Source organism: Phalacrocorax carbo, chromosome 4 (genome assembly GCF_963921805.1).
Source record: "Phalacrocorax carbo chromosome 4, bPhaCar2.1, whole genome shotgun sequence".
Taxonomy (NCBI): domain Eukaryota; kingdom Metazoa; phylum Chordata; class Aves; order Suliformes; family Phalacrocoracidae; genus Phalacrocorax; species Phalacrocorax carbo.
In genome coordinates, this window is record NC_087516.1 from 49,938,952 (window position 1) to 49,954,657 (window position 15,706).

Sequence of the window (15,706 nt, forward strand, 5' to 3'; positions counted from 1 at the left end):
TGTACCATCGCTTGATCTCTTCCTTTCTGGTGAAACCTGTCCTTGATCAGTTCCAGGCATTTCTTGAATGGCTGCTCTAGCTCTGAAACTCAGTCCCTGGCCCAAATGCATTTCCCACAGGCAGAGCTCAGTATACGGCCAAGCGGTTGCTTCAGAGACTTCATCACTTTATGTAATTCAGGTATTACGCTTTCATTTTTAAGTAGGACTTTCCCTGTGAATGCTAAGGAACTCCTGACAATCATCAACATTAAATACTCGTGATCCTTCCATACTATATTATTTGAGATTTTGGGGATTGTTTTCTTAGTCATAACTGGAACTACTCTATTCAGCACGTTTTTCTTAGGCCTAAGATCTCTCCAAATGTATTTTTCAGTTTTATGTGCTTGGAAGCCTCTGTGTTAAATTCATCAATACAACAAAAAGAAATCTAATTCTATTTTCTGGGCTCTTTGAATTTGTATTATGTTCTATGATATACCACTGGTTTTTCCTTCCTTGGTAATTTTACATGATAGCAAGGTTCCTTTCCTTCCTCCCCAGTAGTGAAACACACAGTATTAAAAGGAGATATTCAGGAAGTGGAAAATGGATGGGCCTTGTCACTCTGTGGTTAGCGGAGTTTAGGAGCTGAAGACAGGTGCTGCATTTTTGGCTCCAGTGAAGAACCAGAACACAAACAACACATACTGTTTGTTTTACATGGCAGGTTCTTTTTTCCCTCCCATGCACACACCAGTGTCTTCCCTCTCTTCTGCTGTTCTTCATACTTTCTGCACTGGAACTTCTTTTTTGTGTTTTTTGTTGCAGGTGAAGCTTTGCAGAACACCCCTATCGCGAGTCTGTGACGGCAGCGCACCACTGAGGAAATTCGTAACCAACTGGTCATCCTGTAGAAGGCACACTGGTCTTGCACTGAAATTTGTGAGGTGAGATCCTTCGACTAGCATGCAATCCGCCCATGCAGAGGCCATCAGAAGCATGAGGCTTCTGAGAACATGTACCTGGAGTGGAAGGTTTGTCTTGTCTGTTACATGGTCCTGCTGCACATACAGTTTTATCCCTGGCCTTACATCCTTCTAAAGTGTAACTATTACACCCCTTGAACACTAAATGTCCCAGGGAAAAAACCTTCTGGTAAGGAACAATGATTCCAAGTCAAGCACTGAAACACTAAGAAACGCATAGACAATCATTTGTATTCACATATTATGATATACTTTTCAGTTTCGTGACCGCATACCTTTTTTTTTTCCAACCTGCATGATCTGCTTTATTCAGTGTACAGGGTAGACAGTGCTTAGTGAGTCAGCACAGATATTGCTCAACATTAGGATTACTCAATGTTTTGTTGTTTCTTCCTGATCTAATTTGTGGTCACATACTTTATTTATTTACTGTCCCTTATTCACCTGCTCTGAAGCTGAATTTAACTTCCTTATATGCTTTTCTTAGTGCTGCCTAATCAGGAGTCATCTGTAGAAACATTTATGGCTTAGTTTTACAGTAACTGTATGACATGAAGAAGCAATATAATTTTGATTTTAGATATGGGCAACTGAAGCCCAGAAAAAAAAAAAATTAAGGCTAAAACAACACCTGACTTCCAAGTGTCTGACTTGAAACATGGCCAGATTTCTCATATCGCTTCTGCGCTGGGAGCGTGTACCTCACCAGTTTGAAGTGCGTCCGTAAGACCACTTCTCCTCAAGTGGTTTAAACCACTATATCGAACCCCATGCCAAGAAATACATCCTCCTGACCGCCAGTTAGGAGCCGGCCGCCGTTTGAGCGCTGGCCTTCCCTCAGCCCTAAGCCGACGGGCCACCCAGGACCCGGCTCGGCAAGGTCGGGCTGCTGGTCTAACCCTGTCGGCACCGCACACTGCTCCCGGGCCGCCCACCCCGCTCGCAGCAGCGACCTTCCTCACCTCCTCACCCTCATCGAGAAGGGAGGAAGACCTCGGACCCCCTCCCCGCAAGCCCTTCCCTTAGCGCCGGGCTGCTCGGGTTCAGACGCTCCCCGCTCGGCACCGGCGGTGGCCCCTCTGCGGAGCCCGCCCTGCCTTCGCCCGCCCGCCCGGCCCCGCTGCGAGGTGCGGGGGACGGCGAGGTGCGGGGGACGGCGAGGTGCCCGCCGCGGTCCAGGGCCGCCCCGTACCTCCCCCCGCCGCAGCCTCCTCCGCCCCCTTTTGTGGCGGTGCCAGGCGGCCGCCGGGTTTCCTGCTGACGCCGGAGAGCCGCGGATGGGCAGGAAAGGCCGCCGCCGCCGCCTCCTCTTCTTCTTCTTCTCCTCCTCCTCCTCCTCCCGCCCGCTGGCTCCCGCCTCGCCCCCGCTCGCCTCGCCGGCAGGATCGCGGAGCGGCCCGGGCTGAAAGCTCGCCGGGAGACGCGGGGCGGAGAGGGCGCAGGTGCGGCTCAGGCCCGGGGATCGCGGGGGCCGGGCGGCCGCGCCGAGGGGACGACCGGGCGGGAAGGCCCCCGGCCGCGGGCGGACATGGCAGCCCCCGCTTCTTAAATGCGTCCAGCCGCCCCCCTGCCCCCGCCGCCGATGGCCGAAGCCTGGAGGTTGGAGGAGGACGAGGAGGAGCTGCGGGAGCTCGGCAGGAGGCACCGGAGGGTCGCCCTGGGCTCGGCGGCAGGTGAGGGGCGGGGGCGCGGCGGGCCGTGGCGTCGCTTGCTTCGGGCTCGCCCTGGCCCGCTCGCCGGGTCCGAATCGCTGTCGGGGGCCGGGCGGCCGTGGCGGAGCCGCCCCGGTGTGCGGCCGCCCCAGCCGGCATCTCCCCGGCTCGGGTCAGCTCAGGTGCACGCGAGCCACCGGCTGGCGCGAGCCGCGAGCGCGCTCTGCCCGCGGGCGCTCCTCCCCGGGGCGCAGCCCCAGGCCCTTACGAGCTAATGCCAACATCCCCGCGCGCTGTGCGCCAGGGACGTGTCCAGAGGCTTGGGGTGCCATGTACCAACACAGTACCGATTTTTCTTGGAAATTCCCAGGTGGAGGAACGTCTAGATACACGAGTTACCCACACGTAACCATTTCCACGTAGGTACAGGCGGCAGGCCTTGGCAAACGAGGCAAGCGTTGATGTGTACGAGAAGGCACAGGGACGGGAGCTTGGGAGCAAAGCCGGTTGTTACGGCTTGATAGAGGCGCTTGCAGGTCACAACCAGCTTTTATTTGAAATGGTGAAATCCAGTGGACTCTGGCAGCAATTTGAAGTATTTAATTCAGAAATCATTGTTAATTGAAGGGCAATGGAAGTCACTGAGGTGTGAATGCAGCATTTCCTTTTCTGTCAACGTAAAATTCCCTCCAGAATGAATAATTTCCTAAGGTCTGCTTCCAGGGAAGATACCAGTCACACCGCATATTTAAAGTTGAATTCCAAATATTCTGATTTTTAGTAATCATGATATGACCCTAGCGAGGTAGTAACTTCTACAGTTCATGTGGTTTTGAATCCATTTGAGGAACAAGAAACTGAGTGTCCCCTCGTAGATGGCAAAAACACAGCAATTTGAGGGACCGCAGAGGAAAACTTGCAACATGCAGGCCCTGGTGCTTCCACCCTGTGGCTTCTAGTGACCCTGGTTATGTCACTGCATTTCTGGGCAGGTGCATGTTTGGCAGGAGCCTATTGAAACACTCTGTGCGTGCAGGGTTTTGCCTTGTCTAGGGTAGGGTGCAGAAAAAAAAAAGTTGGTTCCTATATGGTTTCCTCAATAGCTAAATGTTAGTGCTGCTAGTTAGGATGTCTGTTTTTTAAAAGTGAGTGGAGATTTTTATTAGCAGAAAGCATATAATTACTTCTAAAGTTTATATTTGTATATGATCTTTGCCGCCTTCTTGTGTAACAAAGCTTGTTCCCAGAGTTTCTTTGGCGGAATGCTACTAATCAGTAATGAAGGGCCTGTGTCCTATTTTTTTATCTTTATTATTATTTTGTCCTGACAACCCTGCTTTGAAAGGGGCCCAGCACTGTTTACCTTACTAGTGTAAAGTATGTGTGAATGACTAGCGATCTGCCTTCACTGTCTCGCCTTCTTTCCATCTGTTCGCAAGACTCTGCAGTGGAAAATGGCACGAAAACTCTCAGCGGAGTGAAGAGTATCACCCGAGGTGGATGAGTGTGCTGTTCTTCCCTTACTTGACAATTGTCTTATTCCTTTTTTTACAGGCTTATTGAAAATAAGCGCGCCCTTTTTTTGCATGTAATATGCAGTTACACTGCGAAAATGGTAAATAGGTGTTAAATAAGCCTGCTGGATATTTTTGCAGGGTTTAAGAAATGTTGTAGTTGCACCTTAGCAGACTGTCGACTTAAGCGTATCAGTCTGTTAAAACTTATTGTGAGTGCAAGCAACTTAAATTTCTGGTATGCTCAGCTTATGCATGAGAGTGCACAAGGGCAATTGGTCACCTTTGTCCTGGGTGTACAAGGCGTGTATGCGAAGTAGTAGCTGAAAGGTGAAAGTTCACAAATGCTTCTGACTTACTAAACACTCAGACATGCAATTAGCACTGCCTTATTGGAGCACCACAGGAGACCGTGGAACAAAAAAGTAGTGTTTTCCCTTGAAGCTAGGCGCAGTTGTGCTATGCCAGATGCTATAGGAAGAAGCCAGCTAAACTAATCTAACATCTTGCTGCTGCTAGAGATGTGATCTCTTTCACGGATGTGCACTTCTGCTCTCTGTCGTGTGTCAGCTCTCCTGCTTGTCCAAGTTGTTGGTGAATGAAGTCACCAAAGTTGTGGTTTGGTGGCAGACTGGGCTGATCTACCCAGTGGCCGCTGAGGCCTCTCTTGGAGCCCTAGCGCTTGCTAGAACCTGCACCAACCTGTTCTGGTGCCGTGGCTGAGCAGAGGCCTATATTTCTTGTTCTCCTCAGTGGATAGGAGCCTGCTGATTCAGCTCCCTGGAATGGTTTTGTACAGGTTCTGATGAATGTTGACGCTGGCACAAGTGAAAGACCAGGAACTTGCAGCCGGAGGGAGGTAAGAGGCTATGCCAGCCGGGAGTTGGTTTGGCTTAGGCTGCTGTGAAACCGCAGCCTGAGAGCTGTTGAGAGATCTACTCGTGGGGTTTTTTTATTTGGTTGGTTGGGGGATTGCGTGGTTGGGTTTTTTTGCGGGATTGGGTTGGGGACTTTTTTGCTGGTTTAATGAGGTGAAGAGGGTTGGCTGAAGCACTAGTCAAGTGCCAGAGCTGATGTTAAAGCAGGGAATGAAAACTTGGAGATGTGAGCAGACGAGATGGGCAGAACCATCCTTGACCATGGAGTAGTCATAGATAGCTCAGCTGACTTGTCTGACTGCCTGTTTTTACCCCACTGCGTGTCATGATGATGGAATTGTTTTCTCCGAATTCAAGAAAGCTTTTTAATTAGCATGTTCTGGAAAACCTGTGAGAAGATACAATGTAGAGCAATTTGAGACTCTTCTGGTGAAATGACTCTCACGCTGAGAAAATGCTGATTGATTTTTTTTTTTTTTTTTTAATATGTATAGTTTTTTTAGGCAATAGGGAGGAGAACTAGGATACATTCTTTAAAAACTGAGAAGAATAAAAGTAGCTCTATAGGTTCATTAAATCATCTGGTCACCTGCTGTGGGAAAGGAAGCCAGTCTTCCGGGAAACTCTAAGGGTTTTTTTACTGCAATATAAGTAAGTAAAATAACGTGGTCGATTTCTGCCTCCCTTATTGCATATTTCTGTCAAATACATTATTGCTCTGGGAAGTAATAGAGAACACTGGTTTTTTACTGGATTTTTTGTTTGTTTGTTTGTTTAGCATGTTAGTATTTTTTAGTTTGTTTTTAATAAAGTGGAAACAAAAAAACCCCAACCAACCAACAACAACAACAAACCAAACTAAAATCCTATTTCCCCATGGGCTCTCTCCAGTCTAACTTTGGACCTTAATCACATGTGCTTTCCTATTTTGACTAGCTTTTTATTCTATGACTACTGACTATAAGTGGGCTTACAGGGAAGTTCATAGTGAATATAGTAAATCTTAGTTATGAACTGCATTGGTTAATTATGTGTCGTTGCTGCCACATTAGGGCTGAGGGATAATCTCAGTATCCTGATGTTATCTAAAGTGCACAAGAAATTTTTAACATATTTAGTATCTGTATTATTTCACTTTGAATTCTGGTCAGTGTTCCTTAAGAAAGAATAGCTCATTATGGATGTGGCAGATGTTTCCTTACTTGAAAATAAAATAAATTTGACAAATATAGAAGTCAATAATGAAATTTATTTGAGTACATAATGAAGAGCTATTGTGATTTGCACTTTAATGTGTGGTTAAAAGTACAGATGGTCAATAACACAAGGAAAGGCTTTGACTTAATTTAATATTGCTGTTTTACTTATCACAAATGCTTGTCTGTGGTTTGTTCCCACACAGTGGCTGTAAACTTTGCGCGCAAGTTTTGCTATGCTGACTGAAACATTTCTGGTTTTTTGTTGGGCTTTTCTTCCCTGTTATTTCTGTTTCTTCGTAGTATTTCAGATGTTTTCTGGAACCTTTTCAACTCTTGTGGGCAATTTTAGATTATGGGTGAAACAATCTTTTTTTGGTTGGTTGATTCACTCAGTGCTTTGGTTTGTGTGGTGTTTTGGTTGGTTTTTTTTGCCAAAACAAGGTCTAGTTCAGAGTTGGATCAATTCTTTACACTCCCACAACTCCCACATCAAACTGGTGCTGACTTGTTTTGGAAGCTGAGAACAATGAGCTGTGTCCAATATAACAAATTAAGGTTGAATGTTTCACTGCTCAACATGCTGAGAGGTTATGGGGGTACATTTGTGTAGTGTGATGAAATTTGGTGGACAGTAATTTTCAGGCATCATGGACTTTTTACAGATAAATTAAGAATTTGGAAGAAGAATGCTCAGCAGCTCTTTCCATGTTAATGCAAAATATGTGTTTGGTGTTAAGGAGTAAAGAATAAGATGGTCTGAGATTCTTCATGAAATTCTTAAGTCTGAGACTGATTCAGTGACAATGTCCTTTAGGGTTCACTGGATCATCACATGAACAGCTTGACCTTAGTACTTCCCAAGGGGCGCCAGTGACCCTGGAGCAGAGAGAAACTGTGATTAGGAAAAAGGTGGCTCTAAGAGTTAGCTGCTGTGTTCTTAAAATCTCAACTGAATCGTGTATTGAAGAAGTGGAAAGATCTGCGTCTTACAGAACAGAAGTCAGCATTGTTCAGCTGGAAACTTCTTTGCCTGCATGCCTGTGTCCTTCAGTGTTGATCTGGAAATTGTTCAACTTGTCTTTAGTGGGAGTAACCATTTATTGTCACTTTTTCGGAGAAGAAGAGAAAATCCTGGTAGACTATGCATTTATTCAAGACAGTTGATCTGCTCTACCTATGATCTGCTAGCCTGTCCACGTGTAAACAAAAAGCCCTTAAAAAGGTGGCTGAGAGGAGAGTTGGGGGGGTGGGGATAAGTATTTATATTATTTATTTATGTAATCCATTAGCTCACAAGTTCAAGAAGCAGTGGATTTGATTGCTGGCTGGGGATCTCTTCCCTCTTTCTCCCAGGATTCAGTCTGTTGGTTTTGCAGTCCCAATGCAGGCTCAAAGGCTTCAGTTTTAATAATTGCTTGAGGCACCACCACAGTAAACACTTAAAATTCAGAGAGCATGAATACTGTAATTCTTCTGTAATAATCTCTGACTGGTGCATATGTGTTGTATCATGATAAGTATTAAAAAGATTACCTGATCTGGCCTTTTCCATAGCCCGTTGAAGTTACTGCACCCGTTTCCATTAAATTTCATAGTCTCTGAATTTAGCTTGCTTGAGGTAAATATAAGATACTAACTAAAGCTTTTGTGGAAGTTAAATAACGTAGCCTGTATGTGGAAATTCATCAACATATCTTGAAATTCAAGTGTACTGTCAGTGATGAGACAAAAAAGCTGCTTGCGGTTACTTGGCCAAGAGTGTAGACTGAACCACGGAGGATGTTGTGTCTTCTGAAGAAACAACCCTTCTGAAAATGTAGGCTGCTCTAATGAAAATAACTTAACTTCTGATAGTCAACAGGGTGATTCCCTAGCCAAGGGAACTGTAGAAGGACAAATAATAATAAGTATTATTAAGTGATGAAATGGACCTTCATTTAGGTTATAGCCAAAGCAAGGCACAAAAATGTATCATTGCATAAGGAGCAATGAGTTTGTAGCCAAAGAGAATAACCTATTGAGTTATGATTGCCCAAAGACTATGCTGTTAACTGCATTGCAAGCAATCATTTCCTGTCAAGGTAACATTATGATAAATCAGGGTTGTTGCATAAGGAATGGGGATAGACAGCAAAGGGCAGAATGAGTCATAACCTTATTGCAAGAAGCTTTTACCATAGTGGTTGTTGTTTACAGATGGAAAAAAAAACCTTCAATATTTGTAAATAAATTTATCAGTATTTACTTTTGACAAGTACAGCCTTGATTTAAAATCTGGAAACAACAGGGAAGCTGTGTTGACACTCTCTCCATTAAAAGCTGATGTAGTTCTGTGTGTGCTTCAATAAGTATCTCATACAATATGTGCAGTATAAAAACAAATTTTATTTTGATAGCGAGTAAAGCCATTTGACATCAACTTCTTCTGTTGATGCTTATTATCTACAGCTCAGTACAGTGCTTTACATTTAGCATAGTTTCAGTTCTTTGCTTTGGTGTTTTTTGGCTGGAAGGTAGCTCTGGGGTCACCTAGTCCAGCCTCCTGCTTGAAGCAGGTCTGTTGCCAAGGCTAGATCCACCCAGCCAAGGCTTTGTCAAGCTGCGCCTTGAAAAGTCTCCAAAAAGAGAGGGATTTGCCACCTCTGCAGGTAACCTGCTCCAGTGCTGCACTACCTCCTAGTGAAGGAATTTTTCCCTCACATTCAGCTGGAACCTCCCAAGCCACAGTTGTGACCATTGCCCCTTGTAGCATTGTCCGCCAATAGCATGAAAAGTTTGGCATTTGGGATCTTTGTTACTACCCTTCAAGTAGCTGTGTGCTGCTGTTACATAGCTCCCTTGCATCCTCTTTGCCAGCCTGAAGAAGACCGTCCCTTTCAACCTTCTCATTGTGCAGCCCTCTCTTATTCAGGTTCTCAAACTGTACAAAAATGGGGTGGAAGCACTGGCTTTGTCGCTCGCCAAGATTTTTACTCTTCTCTTGAAAAATGGCATGCACCAAAGTTACTGAAGCGCTCCAACAGCAGACTTGGGAAGACAATATATCACCTGTTTATCTGTGGTTTATGCTTGGCAAGCATCTTTCCCTTCAGTGAAGGACAAAAATAAGCATAGATTTAGTGGTTGATGGCACATAGCAGGAAAACTTCCTTTTTCCCGCAATATTGTATGAATTTTGAAAGACACAGGATTTTATGGATATTGATATTTTTAAATTGACCATCTGATGTGGTGCTGTGTTACGCTAACTGCTTTGGGTGGTGTTGTCAATCACCAGAGATTTGTACGGATTGCATGCGTTAGTCCAAAAACATCAATTTGACATTCTGACTTGAGAATTTAGGCTCTTCTTACAAGATGTAATGGAATTCTAAATAAGATGCTTCAAAGATGAACCTAATTGGTTTCTGAATTATTGCATATATTGCAAAACAAATCTGTACCTACTTTTTATGGCTGTATGTAACTGTATTTGGGTCCAGCGTGAAGGGCTGGATGAAAGCAAGGCCGAAAATGTTCACACTGTAGTAGAAGCTGAATGCAACAGATCTTACTGTTCATTTCCTTTCCTCCCACCTTCCCCGCCCCCCCCCCCCCCCCCCCAAGCTTTTTGTTTATTTTGTGTGTGAGTCACCACCTCAGTCAGCTTGTTCAGGCTTTTGGAGAAAATGTGATTGGATCAGAACATGCAGAAGATTTCAAATGCTTGACATTGTCACTCCTATAACTAATACGGTGTACTGCCTCAGCCTTTTAGAGCCACAACAGTAGCTCATATGTGCCCCATTGTGCAAACTGCAAAAAACATGGAACAAGAATTTTGTTATTTTTCATGTCCTTAGGAATGTCATACTGGATCAGACAAATGGTTTATCTTCTCAGGTAACCTGTTTCTTACATTTGCCTACAGACGTCTTTAGGAAAGTATGCAAGAAACATCTAGGATTCAATTTTTACTTCCAAGAGAGATTCCCTTCCCTCTTCAGTCAATGTCTTAGCAACTTCTTGGAGGCTGCATATGAAAGGTTCTGCTAAATAGTTGCCGGTGGGTTCATCTCTCATGAATTGAATTCCTTTTTTTAATCCACTCACACTTTTGGTCTTCAAGTCTTACATGGTAATAAGGAACACAATTATTCATTAAATAAAATCAGTTACCACCTTTTACATGCTCATTGGTGTTTTTACTGGGTATTCACTACTACTTGAATTATGATGATAAGTCTCTTACCTATATTTTGCTTTTTTAATACGGTTTTGAGCACAGCGATTTACAGTCTTAAAAACTTAGGTAAATTTTCTGTGTTTCCTACAGAGGGGTTTCTGATCCATTCTCCTTCTAGGTAGAATATTGTACGCCTAAAAGAAGCCATTTAGTTTTTTTCTTCAGCTATAACATTTTGCTTGTATTTATAAGAGGTAAGCTAAAATTAATATCAATTGTTTTCTTAAGGTGATAAATTTGTATTCATCATGCACTCTGTCTTGCTTTAAAACCTGAGCACTCAATGTCACAGATCTGCACCTGAAAACTTATTCACGTTGTGCACATCTGCGTTAAATCATTTACAAGGATTTCTGAGTGAACAGTGTGCTGTGATGTTATTTATTATTAAAATCCTCTTGGCTCATCCTATTGGAGCGATGGGACATAAATGCCTGGAAACAAGCTCAGCATTTTGGTAACTTTCTCATAATAAATTGCTCCATCAGCGTGCTCTACTCATTTTATGACTGCCTGCACTGTAAATCTTGGGTGCAGAAACTAATAGAAATGTGAGACTTGGGATCAAAGTAAAAGTTTTGGAAAAAATCTCTGTCCTTCCACTTAGTGCTTTGAAAACAGTATTGTCAGGTGCCACAGTTTATCTGATAGCCAATGCTGTAAGCTTTGTCATTTGTCATAAGCTTGTCAGCCTTTGCAAGTACGTCTGAAGAAACACCCAGTGATCTCCAGACTGGAATGGTGAAGTTCACCTGAGAACGGAGTTCCTGAGGGTGGGATGCCTGTCAGGTGGATTGATGTCAGTGGATGATCTAGATTGATGATCTACCACATCTGTTGTTTAAGCAGGTCAAGGCAGTGCTTGGAAGAGGGTCACTACCAGCATGGGACAGGTATCACTGAACGATTAGATGGGATAATGCTGCAGACCTCATGTATCCAGTGGTCATGGGCATAACTTCATGATAACAGAATTCTGTTTTTTCATGCTGGCGTGCAAACCTTGCTGTAGATCACCACTACCATCTCTGGGAAATGCACGGTAGCTGCTGCTGTGGCATTAGGCACACTTCATTTCTCTAATTGCTCTCCCCTAGTTTGATGTTGGTAGATCTATTATCAAGAACTATTTCACTGAGGTGTGTCATTATGATATTTTACTCTTGGCACCTTAGCAATGTAGAGGTACTTACTAGCGTATTTGGAGAGGTTGGATGCCTCTGACAGAATCTGTAAGCCTTTTTGATGTGTGCACAGGAGTGGGAAGAGAAGAGGTCTGGGAGCGTGTGGGAGGAGAGGTATTTGTCCAAGGTACCGAAGAATTGGAACAGCCTCTGCCAGCATTACCATAGTGCCCAGGAAACCTGGGTTTATCTGTAATAAACACAGGGTCCTTTGTTTTGAGCGTTTCTGGATGCTTATGGCTTTGCCATCCTTTTGCTTGGCCATTTTAAGTTAGTTGCCTTATAGTTTTCGAAGCCTCTCATTGAACAGTAGGGAAACTGCTTCGTGTTACCATGAGTAAATGAGTGCATTTGGGAGACTGATGTCAAGATGCGCTAGCCTGATGTCAAGGCTAGGAGCAGCTAAAAAAATACTTTTATAATAGCTGCTTTTGCTGTTGTGTATTCTTTTAGAGGCTGGAAGGAGGAGACAGTACAGTTGCTAAACATTTGGAAAAACAGAATAAAAGGGTCTGTGAAATACTGTAATTTCTCAGGAGTCCAGAGATAGGTACAGTCAACTTTTATCTAAAGTACAAGGGCCACATGTGAAGAATGAAAGGTATATGCATCCGAGTGGTTGCTTATAAGGCATTTCTTAGAACTGTGACTTAGAGCTTTCAGTTTGTACATGGAGAGACCACAGTATTTTTATTATTATTTGTATGTTTTGTAAATCTTGTTGACTTCAACCATGTTTTCAATTTTTAAATAAAAAATCTACACCAAGCTGTGTGGTGTGAACCATCCTTAGTTTTGCTGAGCATGCTTGAAGTTCTTACCGAGTGGTATAAAAGCCCTGTGCTCTGGAAGGGCTGCCTGCCTCTCTTTCATCACAGCAGGTGGTGTTTCTGTTCTGTGACTTGCTATTTCCTTGTTGTGCTCCTCTTTTTTTTTTCCTCCTGTCTTCTCTCTTTATAAAAACATTGTTATCTTCTCTTTTGGAGCTTGGGAGGATATCTGTATGTTCCCCACTGGTTAGGCAAGTGGACGTGTGTTAGGACAGTCATGGCACTGGTGTCGAGTGGCTGCATCTTTCTGTCCTTGTAGTCACTGGGGACCTGTGGGCTTCCTCAGTAATCCACTGTTCTTCGGCACTCTCGCTGATTAGCCAGGGCTTCTGATGTACTCCCACTGTTAGAATTGGCCTTCCATTTCAAATTCCTGTCTCAAGTTGTAGTAAGACCCTAGTTCAGTGTTGGTCAGATGAGTGCACACCTTCATTTCCTCATGGACTGGGCTGATGCAAAAGGTGTGGCTACAGAGGGATCAGACTCACTGCACAGACGGGCCTTCTGCAAGAGGTTAAATCACGGCGCAAGGAATCCAGCTGTACATAGTGGATTCTGGTCAGGATGGTCCTCAAGGACCAAAGGGCGCATGCGTGCAGATGCAAACGCACACGTTACACAAATAAAGGAGTCTGAGATACCTTAAAGAGGATTCGGTAGGTATTTAATGCTTACCTTGGAATAGATGTGGATAAACTCATTTCACACCTCAGTAAAATGTCTTCAGAATGCCAGGTGACTCACATCTTAAAAAATGAGTTTTAGATGCTGATATCTACATTATCAAATAATATGCATTAAAATATGACTCGTTTCAAGAACAGGCAAGTGCTTGGCTACCTGTTGTATGGAATACTAGCTTAGAGTTGCACAACTCTGAAGCATGTGCTCAAAGCTAATGGATGAGGCTTATCTCAGGTTGCAACAGTTTCTTGGTATATACCAACATCATTAAACAAATAAAATTTTTGCACCTTTGAATTAGTCCTTTTTATGATGTTTCTAGATCTTGTAATCTTTGCTTTATGATAAAGTGCAAGAGACCTTTTAGGGAATAATCCTTTTTGTGGTACTTAAGAAAAATCCAATGCATGTGAGAAGCAACTGTTATATTCACTTTACCAGATTTTTTTATTTCTGTGTGACTGTTGGGCAGAATTACCAATGTCACTGGAGGGGAATATTTTGTAATAGGCTAATTTCAAATGCACTTCTATAGAAAATCAGTACTTGCAACAAAATCATTGAGGTTTGAGAATGTTCTCTTGTTAGGTGTCTTTATGGGGACCGGGTGAACAATTTGGGGATTCTTTCATCATAAATAGTGACAAGGGACCACAAAATATTCCAAGCACAAGCTATTGAGTATTTCAGTGTTACCTTAAGACAAATAAATACTGGTACATTTCTGTTCTGTTGTACTGTTACTGGTACATTTCTTCTATTTTTATAGAGGCTGTTCTTTTATGGTTGAGTGTGTTACAGTCTTTTATTTTAATAAGTAATTTTCTTTGTGTCATTTCATCCCCCTAGTCTCCAAATTACATAGGTCTGCACTTTGGGAGGACTTACTTGTACTCACCATTTCTAATTCCTAAACTGGAAGCGGCGTCATCTCTATTGCTATCAGTGGCTTCACAGGATGGAATAATCAATAAAGGATTTTTCTTACTTTTGTTTTAAAGATGAATTCGTTTCCTGTGGTACAGAAGTGGGAATATCTTCTGTTGATAGTGCTATCCAGCACTTTATTGTGAATCCATGTTCACACACATTAAGTAAGACTTAATTTCCCAGCGTGTAATGCATAAAATTACACTGGGGACATTTATTGTTGAGGTTTGCCATCTCAACAATCAAAACATATTGTTTTGGGTAAGCAAATTCAGAAAGCTTTTAATTGCCCGGTGGGACGGGATTGTTGCATTGGCAGGGAGGTTGGGAAGGGTGAAATCTGAAAAATGTCTAACATTGAAGAATAAATATTCTTCCTATATAGTGTAGTAGACGGAGGTTCTATCTTTTGAAAGTAATAAGGTAGGGTGTGATTTCTCAAAAATTGTAAATGGTTATCTGAAATGTATACAACAAAGGCTGTTTCTGCAACACATGGTTTTGTACTGTGTAGGGCAAAGGAAATTGCTTAAATGGTGGAAATGGTATCCCTTGCAGCCATAGCCTGAAATTATCCTGCCTGTGGCCAGGAATGCACAAGTTTAGGAAACTGTTGTTCAACAGAAAAAGAATCCAGACAAAACAAGCAAAATGCCCTGTAGAAAACATAATTTAAATATTATTTTTAGAAAGCCTTTTATCATTATTGCCCTAGTCACTCAACAGCAATATTTCTCTGTGCATATATTAAGTCTCCAGGCATGGAGTGTGCCCCTGATTGGTGTGGTGAGGGACATGTTGTGACAGGTAAGCCTACCTACTCAGAGGTGTTCAAAGCTGGAGGCTCTTTAGGTGCTGGGTATGCTGGTCCACAAGCAGGGCAAACCCCTGAGGAGAAAAATATCTAAATATATTTGGATCTTGATAGGATGCATGAATGTTTATAAGATGCTCTGTTAATACAGTGTAGGAGCCAGGAGTTTATTGACATGTGTCTAACTCTATTGCATTTGTTGCATGGTGTGTATCAGCACCCTATGGCAGGCAGACACACCATAAGACTGAGCTCTGTTGTCTAGTTGAGGAATATGCAGAGCCCTACAAGCATGCTGAATCTCAGATTTGGGAAGAAAAAAAGAGTAATGGGCTCTTGAAAGATAATTTCCTTTTACTGGCAATTTACAGAGAAATGTTTTTCAGAAATGTTAGATTTAACACTTCTGAAATGCCTAGAGAAGAAGGTATTTTGTGGTTATATATCTATTGTCTGTCAAAAAGTTGAGTCAATTGGTATATTCTTCATGCAAGTATATAAAAACATGAAGTAGTAGGGCTTGTCTTGAGTAGCTCCCACTGTGATTCTGGCGGTGTGTGGATACCTATATCTGCTTGAACCTGAAGTACATAATCTAAGAATTACGTTGCACTGATCAGCTGGTATGTCTTGTATGAAGATGTGGTGATTTGTGCTTTCTGGAGTTGCTGATTTCTTGAAAAAAGAGCTTTAGAAACAACTGTGTCATAAATTTCCTTCTTAAACAAGCAGAGTAGAAGGTACAAGTGTGGTAACATATGCATATGCTGTGTATATTTGATTGCTTATATACTTTGTTTATCATGCGTGGCCTGAGAACAAGAC

General features: G+C 43.0%; 1 protein-coding gene across 4 annotated transcripts in view; it reads left to right on the forward strand.

The window, feature by feature from the left end:
• The first annotated feature begins 853 nt into the window (after positions 1–853).
• SH3D19 (SH3 domain containing 19) overlaps positions 854–15,706 on the forward strand; it is an 86,886-nt gene continuing 72,033 nt past the window's right edge. For 3 of the 4 annotated variants that reach the window (XM_064449882.1, XM_064449883.1, XM_064449884.1), the window contains exon 1: positions 2,184–2,644. In XM_064449882.1, coding sequence (XP_064305952.1) covers positions 2,521–2,644 — 124 coding nt within the window. In that variant the 5' untranslated portion in view covers positions 2,184–2,520. Of the gene's footprint in view, positions 933–2,183; positions 2,645–15,706 lie in introns of those variants that run through there. The other variant, XM_064449886.1, reaches the window with a different exon arrangement.